Source organism: Notolepis coatsorum (assembly GCF_963971535.1).
Source record: "Notolepis coatsorum genome assembly, chromosome: 19".
NCBI lineage: Eukaryota > Metazoa > Chordata > Actinopteri > Aulopiformes > Paralepididae > Notolepis > Notolepis coatsorum.
Window position 1 is genome coordinate 2,798,856 of NC_140183.1, and position 17,257 is coordinate 2,816,112.

The 17,257-nt window shown below is 43.5% G+C and overlaps 1 protein-coding gene across 2 annotated transcripts; it reads right to left on the bottom strand.

Annotated features, from left to right (window-relative positions):
* Nucleotides 1–255: 255 nt before the first annotated feature.
* Nucleotides 256–12,375, bottom strand: gprc6a (G protein-coupled receptor, class C, group 6, member A). 2 transcript variants are annotated; one of them, XM_084336914.1, is made up of 6 exons: nucleotides 12,101–12,375; nucleotides 10,814–11,105; nucleotides 9,624–10,391; nucleotides 9,091–9,306; nucleotides 4,631–4,751; nucleotides 256–3,863 (listed from the first exon to the last, which is right to left on the bottom strand). In XM_084336914.1, the coding sequence occupies exons 1-6, from the start codon at nucleotides 12,289–12,291 to the stop codon at nucleotides 2,740–2,742; spliced, it is 2,712 nt and encodes a 903-aa protein (XP_084193040.1). In that variant the 5' UTR covers nucleotides 12,292–12,375; the 3' UTR covers nucleotides 256–2,739. The 2 variants fall into 2 exon arrangements, with proteins under 2 accessions (XP_084193040.1, XP_084193041.1); XM_084336915.1 differs by having other exon boundaries at nucleotides 12,089–12,206.
* Nucleotides 12,376–17,257: the final 4,882 nt, after the last annotated feature.

The following is a 17,257-nucleotide window of genomic DNA, read 5'->3' on the forward strand; positions in this document are numbered from 1 at the left end:
GAGAGTAATGCAGTCTAAACAGTCATAAATCTTTTATTCAACTTCAGCCCTGATCATAACCATTTTTATTTTTAGATTTTTTTTGTAATGTCAGATAAAAAATGAAATACTCCCACTTTTCTGAAAAGAGTTAAATCTGACATTACAAAAAAATCCATCAAAATCTGTGTTGTTGTTAATCATTGACACATGCCTAGCCTGTAATAATCCCCCCCAGAAAAATGTACTTTGCATTTGTTATATATATTTTTTTGATCAAATTTTTTTTATTCAGTTTCTTTTTTGACATAACACAACAATAACAATAATACAACAATAATAATAATAATGACAAGACATAATATAAAAATTAAATATTCCAACAGACTTAAAATGAGAGACAATTATAAAGGAAAATAGACACATGGACTATAATGAGCCTCCTGAGTCCCCTCCATCTCCAGACCCGGCAGCCGCAAGCCACAACCCCGGAAGACCCACAGCTTGGCCCCCCCGCGAGCCAAAGCACCATGCCTCTTTAGTGCCTCGACCCGCAGAGACCCCGAACCACGGCCCCCCCCAGTCCACGACCACCAGACCCAGATCAGAAGGGGATCATTCACTGACCTTTGGGAAGTATTTTGACATGTACATAATAATAATAATAATAATAATGGATTGGATTTATATAGCGCTCTTCTCTGACTCAGAGCGCTTCACAGAGTCCATTATTCGTTCATACACAGTCATACCGGTGGTGGTAAGCTACAATTGCAGCCAGAGCTGTCCTGAGGCAGACTCACGGAAGCGTGGCGAATAATCATCGCCTACGGCCCCTCCGACCACCACCAACATTCATTCACATGCATACACATTCATACAAGGCAAGTAGGTTAAGTGTCTTGCCCAAGGACACAACGGCAGTGGGATGGACATGGGCTTGAGTGGGATTCGAACCACCAATCCTTCGATCATTGGACGACCCGCTCTACCCCTGAGCCACGCCGCCCCATGGGTACCTTGGTCGTGTAGTGTATCTTGTAGACCAGGCCCATTGCAAGTTGCTGTACTCTGTCGTCTACTCTGAGCCATCCTAGGTTGTCAAAGTGGGCAGGGGTGAGGTGGGTTCTAGGAGTAAGGTCAAGCAGTAGTCTGACCAGTTTGTTTTGAGATGTTTGTAATTTTGTTTTTAGCGCCTTTGAGGTGCTTTGGTACCATGAGGTGCAAGCATAGTCGTAGTACCCTTGAATCAGTGCTCCTGCCAGAGTCTTCAGGGTATTCTTGTTTACCAGAGAGGAGATCCGGTACAAGAATCGAGTTGGATGCCATTTTGTCACAGGAGAGATTAGCCTCTAGGATGGAACCCAGGTAGGTAATTTCATCTTTCCTTGTGACAATATTGTCACCCACTGTAACCGAGAAGCCGTCGGTCTTGCTGAGTTTGTTATTTGAACCGAAGAGAATGGACTCTGTTTTGCCCATGTGTAATGATAGTTTGTTATCAGTGAGCCATATGCAGATTCTGCCTAGTTCCGAGCTGAGTGCTGCTTTCGATACTGTTGACCATTCAATACGGGCGGTACCACCCCCCAGGGGGTGTTCAGAGAGTGTGGGGGGAGGTACTGGGTGCAGACTTGAAAGGGTGGTGCTGCGATGCTCAAAGGTGGTGCTAGTTTATTTAATTTATTTGTCATTGTTTTAATATCAGGACAACAACTTCAGAAACAGGGAAAGTGTAACTTTTTAGCAAAAAAGAAGTTTTTAATTTATAGATAGATTTGTAGTAATCTAAGTACAAATCCAATGATTGGGTTTAACTGACACAACAAACTGAGATAAATAGAAACATTAATGGCTGAGAATTTCATAGATAGCCATGATAAACTGAAAATAATCATAAGCATCAACATTGTGAGCTGAAAATGTAATTTCCATTGGTGTGCATGGTTGAGGGGGGGGGGGCGTTATGGGATCTGGATGTCAGATAGAGGGCGTTGACCCCAAAAAAGCTGAGAACCACTGTACTAGACAGACAGGAAAACTGGGTTGGACTTTCTGGCACGGTCCTAGATTGGTTGAAGTCCTATCTACAAGTCCAGGGCCTTCATTTATTATCAATAATGCATAGAAAGTGTTCTATTTCCGTTCCTACGCACAAAAAAATCTGGATCGTCGTACCACACTCTGTGTTGATAAATACCAATTGTTCTTACCGTCTATGCTCGTGTACGATTATAAGTATTTGCATACAGAACCGCCCCTAATCAACCATATTATGGTCATTAAATACCCCCACGGGAACATACCTGTTTGTGGAATGTGGAATAATAATGGCTATAAGCAAACTATAAAGATAAATTAATGGAAACTGTCAAGTTGATCAACAGATTTTGACTGTAAGAATCTGTAAGGGCATTAATGGGAGCAATTGATTGAAAAAAAAAAAATTAAGTAACTAAATAGCTACTTTTCACAGTAACGCATTACTTTTTGGTGTAAGTAACTGAGTTACTAACGGAGTTACTTTTTAAATGAAGTAACTAGTAATGGTAACTAGTTACTATTTTTCAGTAACTAGCACAACACTGGTGTTAACACAGTCACATGTATTGCAACATTTAATCCATTTGGCAACGAAGATAAGCAAGCTTCAGATAGAGGTGTTTACACTTACAATTCAAAATAAAAAGAAATAAAAAAAGACGAAAAACAACATTCTTCTTAAAAGATCTTTAAAAATGTCTTTCTGGACGGGATCGCTCACATGCTGATGCTTCTGAGACACTTATGTCGACGCGTGACTAAGTCTTTATATGTACAACTGTCTCTGTATTTAATCACCTCGCTGCACACCCGAGGGACTATCAGCTCCAGCGGCGGCAGGAACAACGACGGAGCACTAATGGTGTAGCAGGGCCGACCGATGGCTTCCCCCCGCGATCGAGACGTCTCGGAGGCAGATGGGGACACGGCGACGCCCTTACTGGAGAACTCGTACAGATCCTGCTTGAAGGCGCGCCTGGTGTTCTGCTCCTTCCTGAACAGGATCACGTAGCACTTGGGGAAGAAATGACAGGTCAGGATGCCATAGTTGGAGATGAGAATGACCACCATCTCCACGGCCGGTACGTACATCCCCGACGTGGTGACATAGACGGGGACGAAGATCAACCAGGAGATGAGGTAGAGGAGCATGCCGAAGGTGATGAACTTGGCCTCGTTGTATTTCTCCGGCAGCTTGCGACCCTTGAATGCGCAGATGAAACACACGAGAGCCAGGACGGCTATGTAGCCCAACATCGCCCCGAAGGCCTCGTAGGATCCCTCGTGACACTCTGCCAACCTAGTGGTGGGATACATAACAATGTGGTCGAAGGGGCTTTTAAGGACCAGCCAGCAGATACAGGTCACCGCCTGCAAGGCCACACAGCAGCCGACGATAACGTAAGGCCTGTACAGTCTCCGGAGCAGCTGCTGCAGCTCAGGGTTGAACTGGAAGGCCAGGAGGATCTTCAGTGACTTGACCAGGACGCAGGAGACGCACAGGGTGAAGCTGAGGCCAAAGAGCACCTGCCGGGCCTTACACTGGAGGCGACCGGGCCGCCCTACAAACAGCACGGCGCTGATGAAGCTGCACACCAGGGAGAGGAGTATCCCTTGGCTCAGCGGACCCCCGGCGGCCCTCACCACGGGGGTGTGGTGTTTCCATGTGAACAGCGCCCCCACCAGGAGAACCAGCAGTATGCCCAGGGCGGCCAGGCTCACCAGGACAATGGCAAAACCATCCTGCCAGGAGAAGAAGACCAGGGTTTTGGCGATGCAGCTGGAGCTCCCCTCGTGAGACCACTCTTTCTCCGGGTCACAGCCCAGACACTGATCCATATCTGGGGACAGACCGGGCATTAGAAGGTGAGATGAAAGCTCAACCCACGGGTTGACTGTGGTATTGCAGCGCTGTCGGCATGACATTTAGACCAATGATTCTCAACGTGGGGTCGACGAACCCCTGGGGTTCTTCACAGGGTTCCAAGGGGTCCCTGGATAAATGTGGACTAGTTTAATTTCACTATTATTTCATTGACTGGAGGTTATCCCAATGAGAGTGACTACTCTGACCACAGGTGTCACTCTCCCCACCTGCCCCTCCCTTCCCTACTAAACAACAAATAACAACCAATCTAATATATACTAACTAGGGATGTTCGATATTGGCTTTTTTACCGATATCTGATATACTGTACCGATATTGTCCAACTCTTAATTTCCGATACCGATATCAACCGATGCCAATATATGCAGGGTTTCCCGCCCCAAAAAACATTATGCATACTTTTCACAATAAATAAAATAAGAATTTGTTCTTACTTGCTTGCCTGGGTAAATAAAGTAAAAATAAATGTAAAAAAAATATAATTTAATTTTTTTCTAAAACAGATACCGATAATTTCCGATATTACATTTTAATCCCAATATCGGTAGGCCGATAATATCGGACATCCCTAATACTAACCAATCCATACTAACCAATCTAACATCTAATCTAACAACCAACATCTTCTCTGACAGGGGTCCCTGAGATAATATATTATCTAATGAGGTCTATGGACAAATGTGTATCAACTTGGGGGTCATATGGAGGTTGAGCTCTTGCCTGAGGTGTTGGAGTAGTAGTTCTCGGTACAGTTGATGCACTCGTAACAGCAGGTGTGTTGACCCTCGGCTGTTTTCTTGAACTCTCCCGGACGGCAACTGGAACACTTGGACACAATGATCTGAGGATGGAACACAGTTTCAACATTCTCTCTTTATTCAAATCCTTCATAGTCTGACAGAGATCACATTTTGCATTCCTATTTCAACGCCCCAGAGAGCAAACACAAGCCGTGCTGTGATGTATTCAAAACATATGCAAAATGCTGCTTACTGTTCTAACGGCTTCATTTGGGAGAAATCCTTGGGGATTTGTGTTCACTTAGATTCTACAGACATCCTCGGAATTAAATAATTATAATGATAATAAATACGACCAAGGACGCGGGAAGTGGGGGTGCGGCGGGTGCGACAGCACCCCCTGCTGGCGGGGAGTGTAACTGCAACTGCAAGGTTGTTTTGGCCTTTATTCCATTGTAATACCGAGGCTACTCAATGTCACAGAGCGGAGCGGCACTGCAGATTTACCCTATTCTTGGAATTCATTGCCAGATCCTCATAGGGGCGCTGTCTCGATAATGCAGTGTTATTAAAGCAGCGTGTAGCCGATGCATGAACCAGTTGGGATTCGAATAGACGCGGCCTGGAAGCGTCAATGCGGAACTGGAAATCCGTTGGTAAAAAAAATAGTGGCCTGGAATAGTTTTTGGGACACGCAGTAAAGGAATATATCTGTCGGCGATGTTGTATGCGGGAACGAATTGTAGAGACGGAGGACTGACTGAAGTGGATAGTGTATTTACTTGTGTCTCAGAAAAGAAATGTCTCAAAAACGAATATCTGATTTCTTTAATAATAATAACCTGGACTTGCTGCATATGCATCAGGATATTCTGGACTCACTGGACATTCATGTTGTCATGAAGGAGTTTATTTCCACCACTCCTCGTCTTCGGAATAGGTAATGTGTGTTTATTATCGCTCCTGCAGCGATTGTTGTTGTGAGTGACAGTGACACACACACACACACACACACACACAGATCCTGTGCAGTGTGCGAAACGAAAGTCCAAACGCTAGTTGTTGCCGCTTGCGTCTAAATCGACAATAAATCGTCTTCTGATTAGAGAAAAAACTGCTGCATTTCGTGTGTGAACTGTCCACATGTTGGTGTTCAAGTTTGTCTGTTGTAGTGTAAAATATTGATCTTTCAAATGAATGGAAAATCACGAATGATGCGCTTCGCGCATGCATTTAATATGATGTTATTATTATTATTTCTCCGACCCGCACCCCCAAGTCTGACTGGCTTCCCGCGTGCCTGAATACGACTACATCTGGATGTATTGGTGTGCGGCCGAGTTTTTAACGGCTTCATTTGGGAGAAATCCTTGGGGATTGTGTTCACTTCGATTCTTATTCTAATGACTTGTTTTATTAGGATATCGTGGATACGCTCTGCCCCCCCCCCCCTGGTTCATGACCGCAGACGTAGCGGGAGATGGCCTAGTTGAGAGCCAAGCGTGCAGTCGTTCCGTATTGACACTACTAAATAAGATGTCACACTAAGTTCTACCTGTATGACTTACTCCTATAGGGCAGTGCATATCCGCTCTAATTACTTGTTTTATTAGGAAATTGCGGTACTGTACTACTGTGCTGTATAATGACAATACATTTTAATCTAATATTTTTTTTTAAATTCTCTTTTTATTGATTTTCTCCATGGTCCATACAAACAATATCTTTACTTCTCCTTCATTTATCTCGGCCTTCTGTAGTACAAATTGCATCAATTGTTAATAATTCGGAGTTAAAGTGCAGAAGTACAAGTATGCACACGAGGACTCATACAGTCAATAGCATCCTATAATTCTTTTTTTCTAGACAAACAAAAACAATAACCAAAAATAACAGATAACAAAATAATATGTTAGGGTGCATCTCCAATAAATCTGTATCTACCATAAAGCAAACAAATAACAAAATAATATGTTGGGGTGCATCTCCAATAAATCTGTATCTACCATAAAGCAAACAAATAACAAAATAATATGTTGGGGTGCATCTCCAATAAATCTGTATCTACCATAAAGCAAACAAATAACAAAATAATATGTTAGGGTGCATCTCCAATAAATCTGTATCTACCATAAAGCAAACAAATAACAAAATAATATGTTGGGGTGCATCTTCCTGACACTCAAATCCTTTTACACAAGGTTCACTTAACAATGAACCCGAATGGACATTTCTATACACCTCAAACAAATGAAGATTGGTAACGGTGTAATGTACATTATCCATCTTTCCCATTTCTTCCGAAACATATCATGTTGCAACCTAAAAGAAAAAGTAATTCTTTACATCTTAAAAATATCATAAATAATATCAATCCAATCATCCACTGTCGGAATTTCTGTTCTTAACCACTTTCTAGTAATGGCTTTCCTGCTATAGCTGCGCTTAGTATCTGAAATATATATCTATCCCCATTTTCTGATGGCCTGGTGCCCAAATATAGACTCTCCAACTTAAATGGGATGTCCCCCTGGAATACTTTTTCAAACATTGTATGGACCTCCCTCCAGAAAGGCATCAGCAAGGGACAAGACCAGACCAGTTCCCTCTGAGAGGCCACACTGTCTCCAGCAGTTGGAAGAGTTGGTACGGTGGCTCCCTTGAGCTGGAGTACTGAAGAACCTAATCAGGGATTTCCAACTAAATTCTCTCCATACTGGTGAACTTGATGTTTTCCATTGTATTTCACATAAATCCTCCCATTCCTCTTCCGTTATATTTAGGTTTCCCTCCTTTTCCCATTTCTGTTTTACATACAATGAATTACCTTTCGTCTGTTGTAATCCCATATAGAGTCTTGAGATGTTTTTTTTGTTTGATTTCGAGACATAAGCCTCTCTGAAGACTTTTAATAAAATATTTTCCGAAAGCGTTTGTTTATCTCGCTTCAGTAATTGCTCGATATAGTGCCGAACTTGAAGATATCTGTAAAAATCTTCATTTTTCAAACCATGCTGCAACTTCAGATCTTGAAAGCTCTTCATGGACCCCTGATGTAAAAAGGTACAATATGCTGTTAGGCCTAGAGTCTCCCACCCTTTAAGGACCCAATTAAAAGTGGATTTCAGCACAGGAATCAACGAATATTTCATTAATCTGTACCACTCTGAAGGAAATCCATCAGGTCCCGGGGCCTTACTTGATTTGAGATGAGCTATGGCTGAACTAATTTCTTCCTCCGATATTTCAGTTGCGAGCTGATTACTCTGGTCACTGGTTATTTTAGGAAGATGAATTGTCTTAAAGAACTCCTCCATCTTTGCTTTGTCAAATTGGGGTTGGGAATATAAATTCTTATAAAATGTTTCGAAACGGTTACTTAGTTTGTGTTGCATAAGGTCTTTCATTTTATGAATTGAATTCTCTGCCTGTTGTTTTCTCAATTTATACGCCAACAGTTTACTTGCTTTTGCTCCCCCTTCATAGTATTTCTGTTTTGTAAATATCAACTTTCTTAGATTTTAACATTTTTAATCTAATCTAATAACATTTTGATCAGCCGCAAATTGCTTTCGTGCTACCTGTTGAATATTTCCCCCATAAGGGTCAACACGAACCTGATGTAATGGATATCCTCTCCTTATGAGGAGCTGGCGGGGCGTTTCTGTATGCAAATGAAGGTGTACGAGAACATGCTTCCAGTTTAAGAATGAGTTTAAGAACGTTCTTCATTCATGGGAACCCAGCTGCGATCATTTTGCCCACTTACGAAGACCGCTTCACGCGTTCAGGAATCCGGAGTAGGATTTTGTAAATTTGTTAGTACAAACTTTTTACGAAGATAGTTACGAAGATACTTACGAACATGTTCGAGAATGAGGTCCAATGTTGTCATTTTAGCAGTATTAACATTAACATGTCAATTTTATTAATGTGTTGTCATGAGTTGCTGCTTGCAACAAAGTCGAGTTGCAAGTCTTTTATGCTTTTGTTGAGTCGAATCTGAAGTCATCAAATTCATGTCTCGAGTCCAAGTCGTGTGGCGCGAGACCACACCTCTGCTTTCAGGTGTACGTCTTTTTTGGAATGTTTTTTTAATCTGTTAGAATTACACCATGCACTCAATAGCTGTCAATGGCCAGCAGTAGAACTTTGTGACATCTCCATTGGAAGATTCAGTTCTCAGAATTCGAATCTTATATACTGTGTGTGAGATTGTACACCTGAAAGGGTTAAAACCCATAGACTTAACCCTTTCACTGCTGCACTACCAAACGGTTAACCCTTTCACTGCGACAATACACAGAAGGTTAACCCTTTCACTCCCACAAAACAGCAGGTTAACCCTTTCACACTACAGAAGGTTAACCCTTTACTATCACTGATAGTAGGTGCGTGCGTGCGTGTGTGCATGTGTGGGGACGAGGAACGAGGACCTACCCTCAGGTCCAGAAGCTGTTTCCTGGTGGCGGTGCTGGTGTGGGTGAAAGTGTTGTTGTGCGGGTGGTACTCAGCCACCACCTGGTCCACGTGGACGGTCCCGCCCTCAGACCTCCACATGGTGACATCATAGCCCAGGTTGATGTCCCCTCTGCTGTCAAAACTGAAGTTCTCCCCTTCTTTCTCAAAGTGGGACCACCTCAGAGCCCTCAAGAGCTGAACATACATATAGATTATTTATGAATTAATTAGTTAGTTAGTTAGTTAGTTAGTTAGTTAGTTAGTTAGTTAGTTAGTTAGTTAGTTAGTTAGTTAGTTAGTTAGTTAGTTAGTTAGTTAGTTAAACAGTTAGTTATTGTAGTTAGTTTCCCTATATTTACGACTAGACACAGATTTGAACCTTTCGGTTACAAGCTCACCTTTCTAATTTCAAGGCTGCCTCTAAGGCTGCAATACCAAAATACTGTAAAGTTTATCCACAGTTTGAATCACGTTGCTTCATGAAAGTGTGTCCCTCTGAAGCGGTCCCCTACCTCCCAGGGCTGGAGGGCACCTGCTCGTCTGCAGTCCCTGCTGCCACACAGGTCAGCCACGGCGTGAGCCACGGCACTCACCGCCATCTCAACGCTGAAGATCGTAGCTGCGTTGTTGGTAACGGCGATGTTCTGCAGAGCTTTGGCCGTAAACTCCGGGTGTTCGTTCAGCTGTGTGTACGATTCCTCCAGGAAAGAGATGTTTCCCGCAGATCTATTCAGATAGTGACTGAAGGACGACAGGTCCCCGCTCTTGAAGGTAAATCCCAGGATGTCCCCTATGTCCTCCAACTTCATCTGTCCATGGACAAAACCAGAGGAGGACCAGCTGTCGCTAGCCACCCACACCCTCTTTGTGGCCTCAGACCTCAGCCCTTCTCTCTGCAGCTGACCCCTCAGCTCCTCGTAAAGGTATAGCATGTGAGTGGGCTTGGCAAACGACACGATCACCTTCACCTTGGGGTTCTCGAGGATGGTTCTGGCGGCCTCTCTGATGGCATAATGGACCTCAGTGCTGATCACTGAACCAGGGAGGATCTGTTTGAAAGCCACACAGATCCCCTTATCTGACGCCTGAGACACAAAGTTATCCAGAGCGGAGAGGCCATAGTCTCCGTCTGTGGTGACCACCCCGACCCAGCTCCAGCCGCTGTCGCTGAGCAGCCGGGCCATGGCCTGCGTCTGGTACATGTCGTTAGGCACGGTCCTCATGAAGGTGGGGAAACGGGTCTTATCGCTCAGAATCACAGCCGTGGAAGAATAACTGATCTGGAGAGAAGTATGAAATGTTTTTTTTTTAGAATCCCATCCAGATGTATTTGAAATCCTTAAAAAGGAAATTCTATATTGAATAACAATTTGTATGAATATGTTTTTTCCCACCAAGTTGTTAAATAAACTACTGAACGTGTCTTAGTAGCATCTCTACACCTTTTACCCAATCAACTTCACATTTGCACTTACTTGGGCCCTCAGCAATACACCCCCCCGAGTGTGAAATTGACCGGATGTACAGTTCTTGAGATATGTGAGCATTATGTGAGCATTATGTGAGCATTATGTGACCATTAAACCTATTGCAATGAAATGGCTCAGTAGGTGGAGCAGTTGTCTGGTAAACAATGCAGGCCATATTTTAAAGTGTTACCTGTACTTATATATATATATATGCGAGACTACACACAACTTACTTGAGGAATCATGTTCAGCGTCAGCTGCCTGGCGACGGCGATGGACATCTCGGAGTAGGACGCTCCGATGAGGGCCACGATGGGCAGCTCGCAGACGGAGGTGTCGGCCGCTCCCCTGCAGTGGCCCTGGGTGAAGTGTGCCGTGGCCTTCAGCGTGGTGCTGACGTCCGAACAGGAGTCGTGGATCCGATAGCCCAGAGTGAGACCGAGATCACTTAGAATAGGGGACTTGTTCACGGTTTCTACAGCGTTGATCATAGCCAGAGCCTTTGTGAATCCTTCTTTATCAAACCTGTTTGAATATGCACAGAGCATGCACGTGATTATTGATTAAGATAGGACAGTGTATACAAATATTTAGAACATAGCCATGATATTTAAGGGAGTTCTCAAATGAGGGGAAATAACAATCCTATGACATCATCAAATGTAATCGGTTGGTTGTAGGGTATTTCCTCTTGCCAGAGATAGTTGAATGATTCCAGATATTTAATATAGGCACGGAAATAAATAATTCCATAACTTTGACGATAGGATTGCATTTTCCTTGATACAGAGAGCTTGTCATGTAGTCCATGGGAGGGCCAGACCAGATATAGGTACCACTCAAGGTGACGAAACTTACATATAATATTTTCAAATATCTATGTCTGTCTTGTAGAAGATATTTTGGTATGATAGCCCTTCCGGAGTGGTAGCTTTATTAATAAATCTAAACCCCAAAACTCAAAACAGAAAAAAAATCCTAAATTTAAGGAAAGGGTCCACTATTGCAAGAATTACAATTTAAAGGGGAACTATCTTATAAATGGCCTTTTTCAGTGTGTAGTATTGTTTCCTAGCTATGTGGACTCATATTAATAGGATCTATGTCTCTAATTCTCATATTGGCACATTCTTCCAATTCTCCTCTCACAATATTCACCCTCGCTGAACTGAGTCATCTGAAAAATGTGCATATCTGTGATGTCAGAGATGTCTCAGCTGCATAATAATGTGGCAGTTGGCACCAGGCCACACAGTGGTTGGAGCCCAGCCTCAAAACGGCTTAAGATCTTGAGGTAGAAAAATGCTGTTTTTGAGTACTTGATTAGAAATACAAAACAATGAATTTTTTGGAAAAAAAACTTACAGAGGTGTTCCATAGACTCACAGGAATTGTGTAAAAGTGCCCAAATAGTGAAAGAAATGGTAAAATAGTTCCCCTTTAACAATAAAGTACATTTCCATGGAATTCCCCAACGACGGGTCTGACGATCACAACCCTCTTCTCACCTCATCACTCACCTGACACACAGAGGCTGGTGCGGGGCTGAGAACGGGTAGTGGTCTTTCTTCACAGCCTCGTGGAGGGGGAAGATTCCCCCAACGATGATGTCACCAGGAGCTGAAAGTGCCGGCGGTTTGAATCCTGCTCCTGAGGCTGGTCTGGTCCCCAACAGGGAGAGGACCAGCAGCGGGTAAAACACAGGAGACATGGCCTCTGCTGCTGTCCTCTCTGTCTGGAGGTCTCTCTCTCTCTCTCTCTCTCTCTCTCTCTCTCTCTCCCTGCCTGTCTTGGATGCGTCTTTATCTTGCCCCCCCCCCCCTCTCTCTCTCTCTCTCTCTCTCTCTATCTCTCCCTGCCTGTCTTGGATCTCTCTCTCTCTCTCCCCTCTCTCTATCTCCCTCTCTCTCTCTCTCTCTCTCTCTCTCTCTCTCTCTCTATATATATATATCTCCCTCTCTCTCTCTCTCTCTCTCTCTCTGTCCTTGCTTGTCTTGGATGTCTCTCTCTCTCTAACTCACCGAGTGCATGTGGCAGAGAGATTCAACCTCCCTTTGAGCATCTTGAGTAAAAAAAAAAATCCCCCATTGCTTCCTCCTCCTCGATTTCATGCTCCTTCTCTTCCTCCTCCAGTCACCAATAACATACCTACGCTCCAGCCCTGCCCACTTCCCCGCTCATTTCTCTCTGGCATTATGGCTTCAGGTGAAGGGAGTGGATAAGAGGCGTCATCTCAGCTGTTTACTGTAAGCATGTTTTTGACAGGTACATTTGAGTCACATTCATCAGACTGTGGGTCAGATGAGTATCTGCGGGCATACTGTCCTTTCCTGACAGTAAGCTGTAGCTTGTTTTTTGGAAATGATTATGAACACCAAACAACCAAACCACAACATTTGGCTGGAATTATCTTCAGTGAATTTGCCTGCTACCTAGCTACAGCTGAATGATATTCAGTGATCATATTCTATGTTCTGTCTGATTCTTGGTCATATCCATGTCTAGGGTTGCCACCTTTGAGCAATAGAAATAAGGGACACTTACCATGGAGGATGGCTAGAGTAGACAACAGAGTACAGCAACTTGCAATGGGCCTGGTCTACAAGATACACTACACGGCCAAGGTGCCATGTACATTTCAAAATACTTCCCAAAGGTCAGTGAATACCACGATCACCAGAGGGAGCTCCACAAATCATGTTAAACCCAGATTCGGCTCAAACAAGGGACTAAACACGTTTCGCAATTATGCCACATCAATGTGGAACGCCCTACCCAAAGCTGTAAAGGAATGTGAATCCCTACCCACATTCAAAACCGCTCTTAAAGAGCACCTACGGGAGGCTGCAATTCGAAACTGGCCACCGTAAATGTCCAAACCCCCCACCCCCTCCTAATAGACAGTCTCCTCCCCACCGCATGTATATATTCTCTCCCCGCCGTATGTATATTTCTCTCCCACCCACCCACCCCCTCCAAATGTACAGTCTCCTCCCCACCGTATGTATATTTCTCTCCCACCCACCCACCCCCTCCTAATGTACAGTCCCCTCCCCATCATATGTATATACTCTGTCAGGATCTATGGGTAACAGTACTGTATATTTGAATACCGTTTATGTCACAAATGTATCAGTACTAAATACCTGTATGTCCCTATGCCATAAATGTCATGTATGTTGTGTATGTCATAAATGTCTATATGAATTGAAAATGGGGGACCCTGATGTAAACAAGACACACGTCTTTCTCTGGTCTGCATCCCCTTAACAATTGTGTGTATTGAGCCGTACTGTATTGTACCCATTCTGCAATCTGTTAAATAAAGTTTTCATTCATTCATTCAGTCTTCGAAAAGAAATCACGCAGCGCACAGACAGAGGATTGGCACAACCGCACAGAACTCTTCTTAGCAACGTGAAAGCGCTAATTCTCATTGGTCGGTGAGTTGCTGAGCGCACGCCCATCATACCAGAGTTGCCCAGTCTGTTTATTTCCCGCAACTTTTCGCACAATTTGGCTTGTTTTTGTAGGTCGGCTGGCTCATTTCTCTCACTAAACTGGCAACCTTAAAATACGGGACAAAGGGCGTCCTGTATCAGTTCAATACGGAACGCGTCTTTTAGTTTCCAATTACGGGACGATTCCGTATTTTACGGGACGGGTGGCAACCCTATCCATGTCAGTTCCTGAAAACACAAGCTTCACTGACCTATCAAGCTACATTTTGACTGGGGTGAAAATGGGCATGGACATATTCGAAGGGAAGATATTTGAATGAAAATCTTCTGGATCTTCTGGAAATGTGTATAATAATAATAACTGAATGCTTGTTTTAACTCTAGGAACAGCTGAGAGCACCCTGACTGGATGCATCATCGCCTGGTATGGAAACTGCTCTGCCCTCGACCAGAAAGAGGGTTGTACAGTTCTGTGGTTGTGAGCTTCCCTCCATCCAGGATACTATATACAATGGATGGTGCGTCAGCAGATCCCGCAGGATTATTAAGGACCCCAGCCGCCCCAACTGCAAACTGTTTCAGCTATTGCTGTCTGGAAAAACGGTACCACAGCATCCGAGAGAGAATAGATCTTTATTGTCATTGTTACAGTTGTTACAACGAAATAAAGAAATGCAACCCTAGGTGCTAGTAAAAAAAATAAAAACAGTCCTAAACACTGTGTTAAATATAAAAACAGGGGTGGGGCGTAGATAACATTAATAAAACAGGGGGGTATAAAATATAATTGCACTATCTCTTAATGTTGTGTGTGTGCGTGCGTGTGCGGGGGGGGGGGGGGGGGGTGCAAGGAGACTGTTGTTTTAAAATGTAGCTGAGTTTAGTGCACATATGGCCCTGGGATAAAAACTAAACTTCAGTCTGTTAGTCCGGGTGGGCATGACGCTGAAACGCCTGCCCGAGCGCAGCCGCACGAGGTGCTTGTTGCCCGGGTGGTGTGGGTCCTTCAGTATTTTTACTGAAGGCCCGGACCAGCAGACTCTGGGACAGTTCTTTCCCCCAGGCAGTCAGACTCATGACTACTAGTCGAGTCGAGTCAAGTCAAGTCAAGAGTTTTATTTGTCACAGCATACAAGTATACAGTGAAATGCGGGGGGTCATGCCCGCAGCGATTGTGCAATAATACAAGTAATAAGAATAGGATGAGAATAAGACATTTGTGCAATAATACAAGTAATACGAATAAGACATAACAGGTATAATATGTACATAAAGTTTACAAAAAGCATGGTAGACATGCTAAGGTCCTGCAATAGTGCAATACAATGTTAGCTACGGATGAGGCACTGGGTCTTATGTACACTACTATACAATGCTATACAATCTACAGTTATACTATGTGTCCTTATGCTAGCTTGCTATATCCATCTGTTTACTATACAAGAACCATTCCCGTTCTTGTTTTTAAAGTGACCTTTTCATTGTGTAAAGTGACCGTTGAGTGTGAGCGTGTGCAGCATGTGTGTGTGTGCGTTCATGCTAGAGTGACCGCTTAGTGTGTGAGCGTATACAGTGTGTGTGTTGTGTGTGTGCTCATGTGTGCTTGTGTGCTATTTTATTGCTGTCCCTGCAACTGATTTGCACACAATACTGATTTGCACACACTACTGATCTTACACTGCTTCTTTTATACTACTTTGTGTCGTGTTGATACTGCTGCGAGGCAGAGGAACCAAGACATTAACAATGTCCCTCCTCTATACTGTAAAAGGAGAGGGATGTGACACAATAAAGTGGAAACCTGAAACTTGAGTTAACAGACCGGTCCCTAATGGCCTAAGGAGTCTAGAGGGTTTATAGGGTGGAAGCAAGTCAGAGATGTATTTTTGGCCCTAAACCATATAATTAAAGCCCTATTTGTTGCCTGTCGATTGCCCTTTCAGGTGACAAAATCCGTTCAGCGGTTCTCGAGTTACATGTCGATATGTGAGGCGTGCCCCAAAGTACGCAAAAGTACACATTACCACCCCCGACTCCCGAGGTTCTAGCTCCGTCAATCATTTGGCGATCTCGGAAATCTTTGCACAGCGTCGTAGCCAATGAGTGTGGCTTTCCAATGATACCCCATGATATGATAATTGGGGATCTAATACGGTCTCTATTGATCTATAGGGGGACCTTAAGGCTTAACAGGTTAAGTGATTTATAGACAAGTAACAGTATTTTAAAGTTGATTCTATCATGCCACCCTGGTGGCTAATGCAGAGACCTGAGAACTGGTGTAATATGTTCAGTGTGCTCAGTCCTTGTTAGAACTCTATAGTAGCAGCATTCTGAATGAGCTGAGGCTGGTTACATGCTTTTTACGATAAGTCAAGATGAGCACACATTTTTTGCCATTCTTCTTTAGTACCAAAGGCAATTATTGCAGTTTTGTCTTTGTTTAGTTGGAGGCAATTTTAACACACCCAGTCATTGATTTGGTCAATGCACAGATGCAGTGAGTCTATAGGAGCATGGTCACTTGATGAGAGAGTGTTATATAGTTGAATGTCGTCCGCATAGTATGGTGAGTGATTTTGTTCTTTTACATCATTCTGCCTATAGAGGGAGCACGGAGAGGTTGAATAAAAAAGGACAGAGAATCTAACCTTGAAGAACTCCACACACATCATGTTAGTTTGCTCAGATATGTAATTGCATGCCAAAGGAAACAAAATAGTCCTGGGCCCTCATTTATCAATGCTGCGTATGCACAGATATGTGCGTAAACCGTGCGTACAATCATTTCTAAGCAAAGTGTGGGATTGATCAATATGAACGTGTGCTTGAGCTCCGACCGTGCGTACATGGCACCAGGCGGTAGAATAGGAAGACTGCAACAGCGGAATAATCTTTCATGCATTAGAGTTCCAACACCGACGTCTTCGGTATGACACCGATGTTTGCCTCTTTGTCAATTGATCATTACGTACTATATATTACTACAGACATTCTAAAAGACCTCTATCTGAATTAGCGCATATAGGATATATATTTGCAGAACTTATATAAACCTCAGGTCTTGTTGACATCACAGATCAATATTTGTTATACTTAATCATCCTATCTATTTGCTTATGGGAGTAGTTATACACAGCCACCTGGTAGCGGGATACAGTAGAGTTCAATCTATCTGCACCCCCGTCTTTGGGCCCGGAACGTCGTTCTGGAGGT

Bases quoted from the DNA above. Each gene is read 5' to 3' on its own strand.
- gprc6a (XM_084336914.1), bottom strand. From the start codon at position 12,291: ATGTCTCCTGTGTTTTACCCGCTGCTGGTCCTCTCCCTGTTGGGGACC. The intron at 4,752-9,090 runs GTAGGTCCTCGT...TTCCATCCTCAG, and splicing joins AACAGCTTCTGGACCTGAGG to ATCATTGTGTCCAAGTGTTC. The intron at 3,864-4,630 runs GCAAGAGCTCAA...GTCTGTCCCCAG, and splicing joins CTACTACTCCAACACCTCAG to ATATGGATCAGTGTCTGGGC.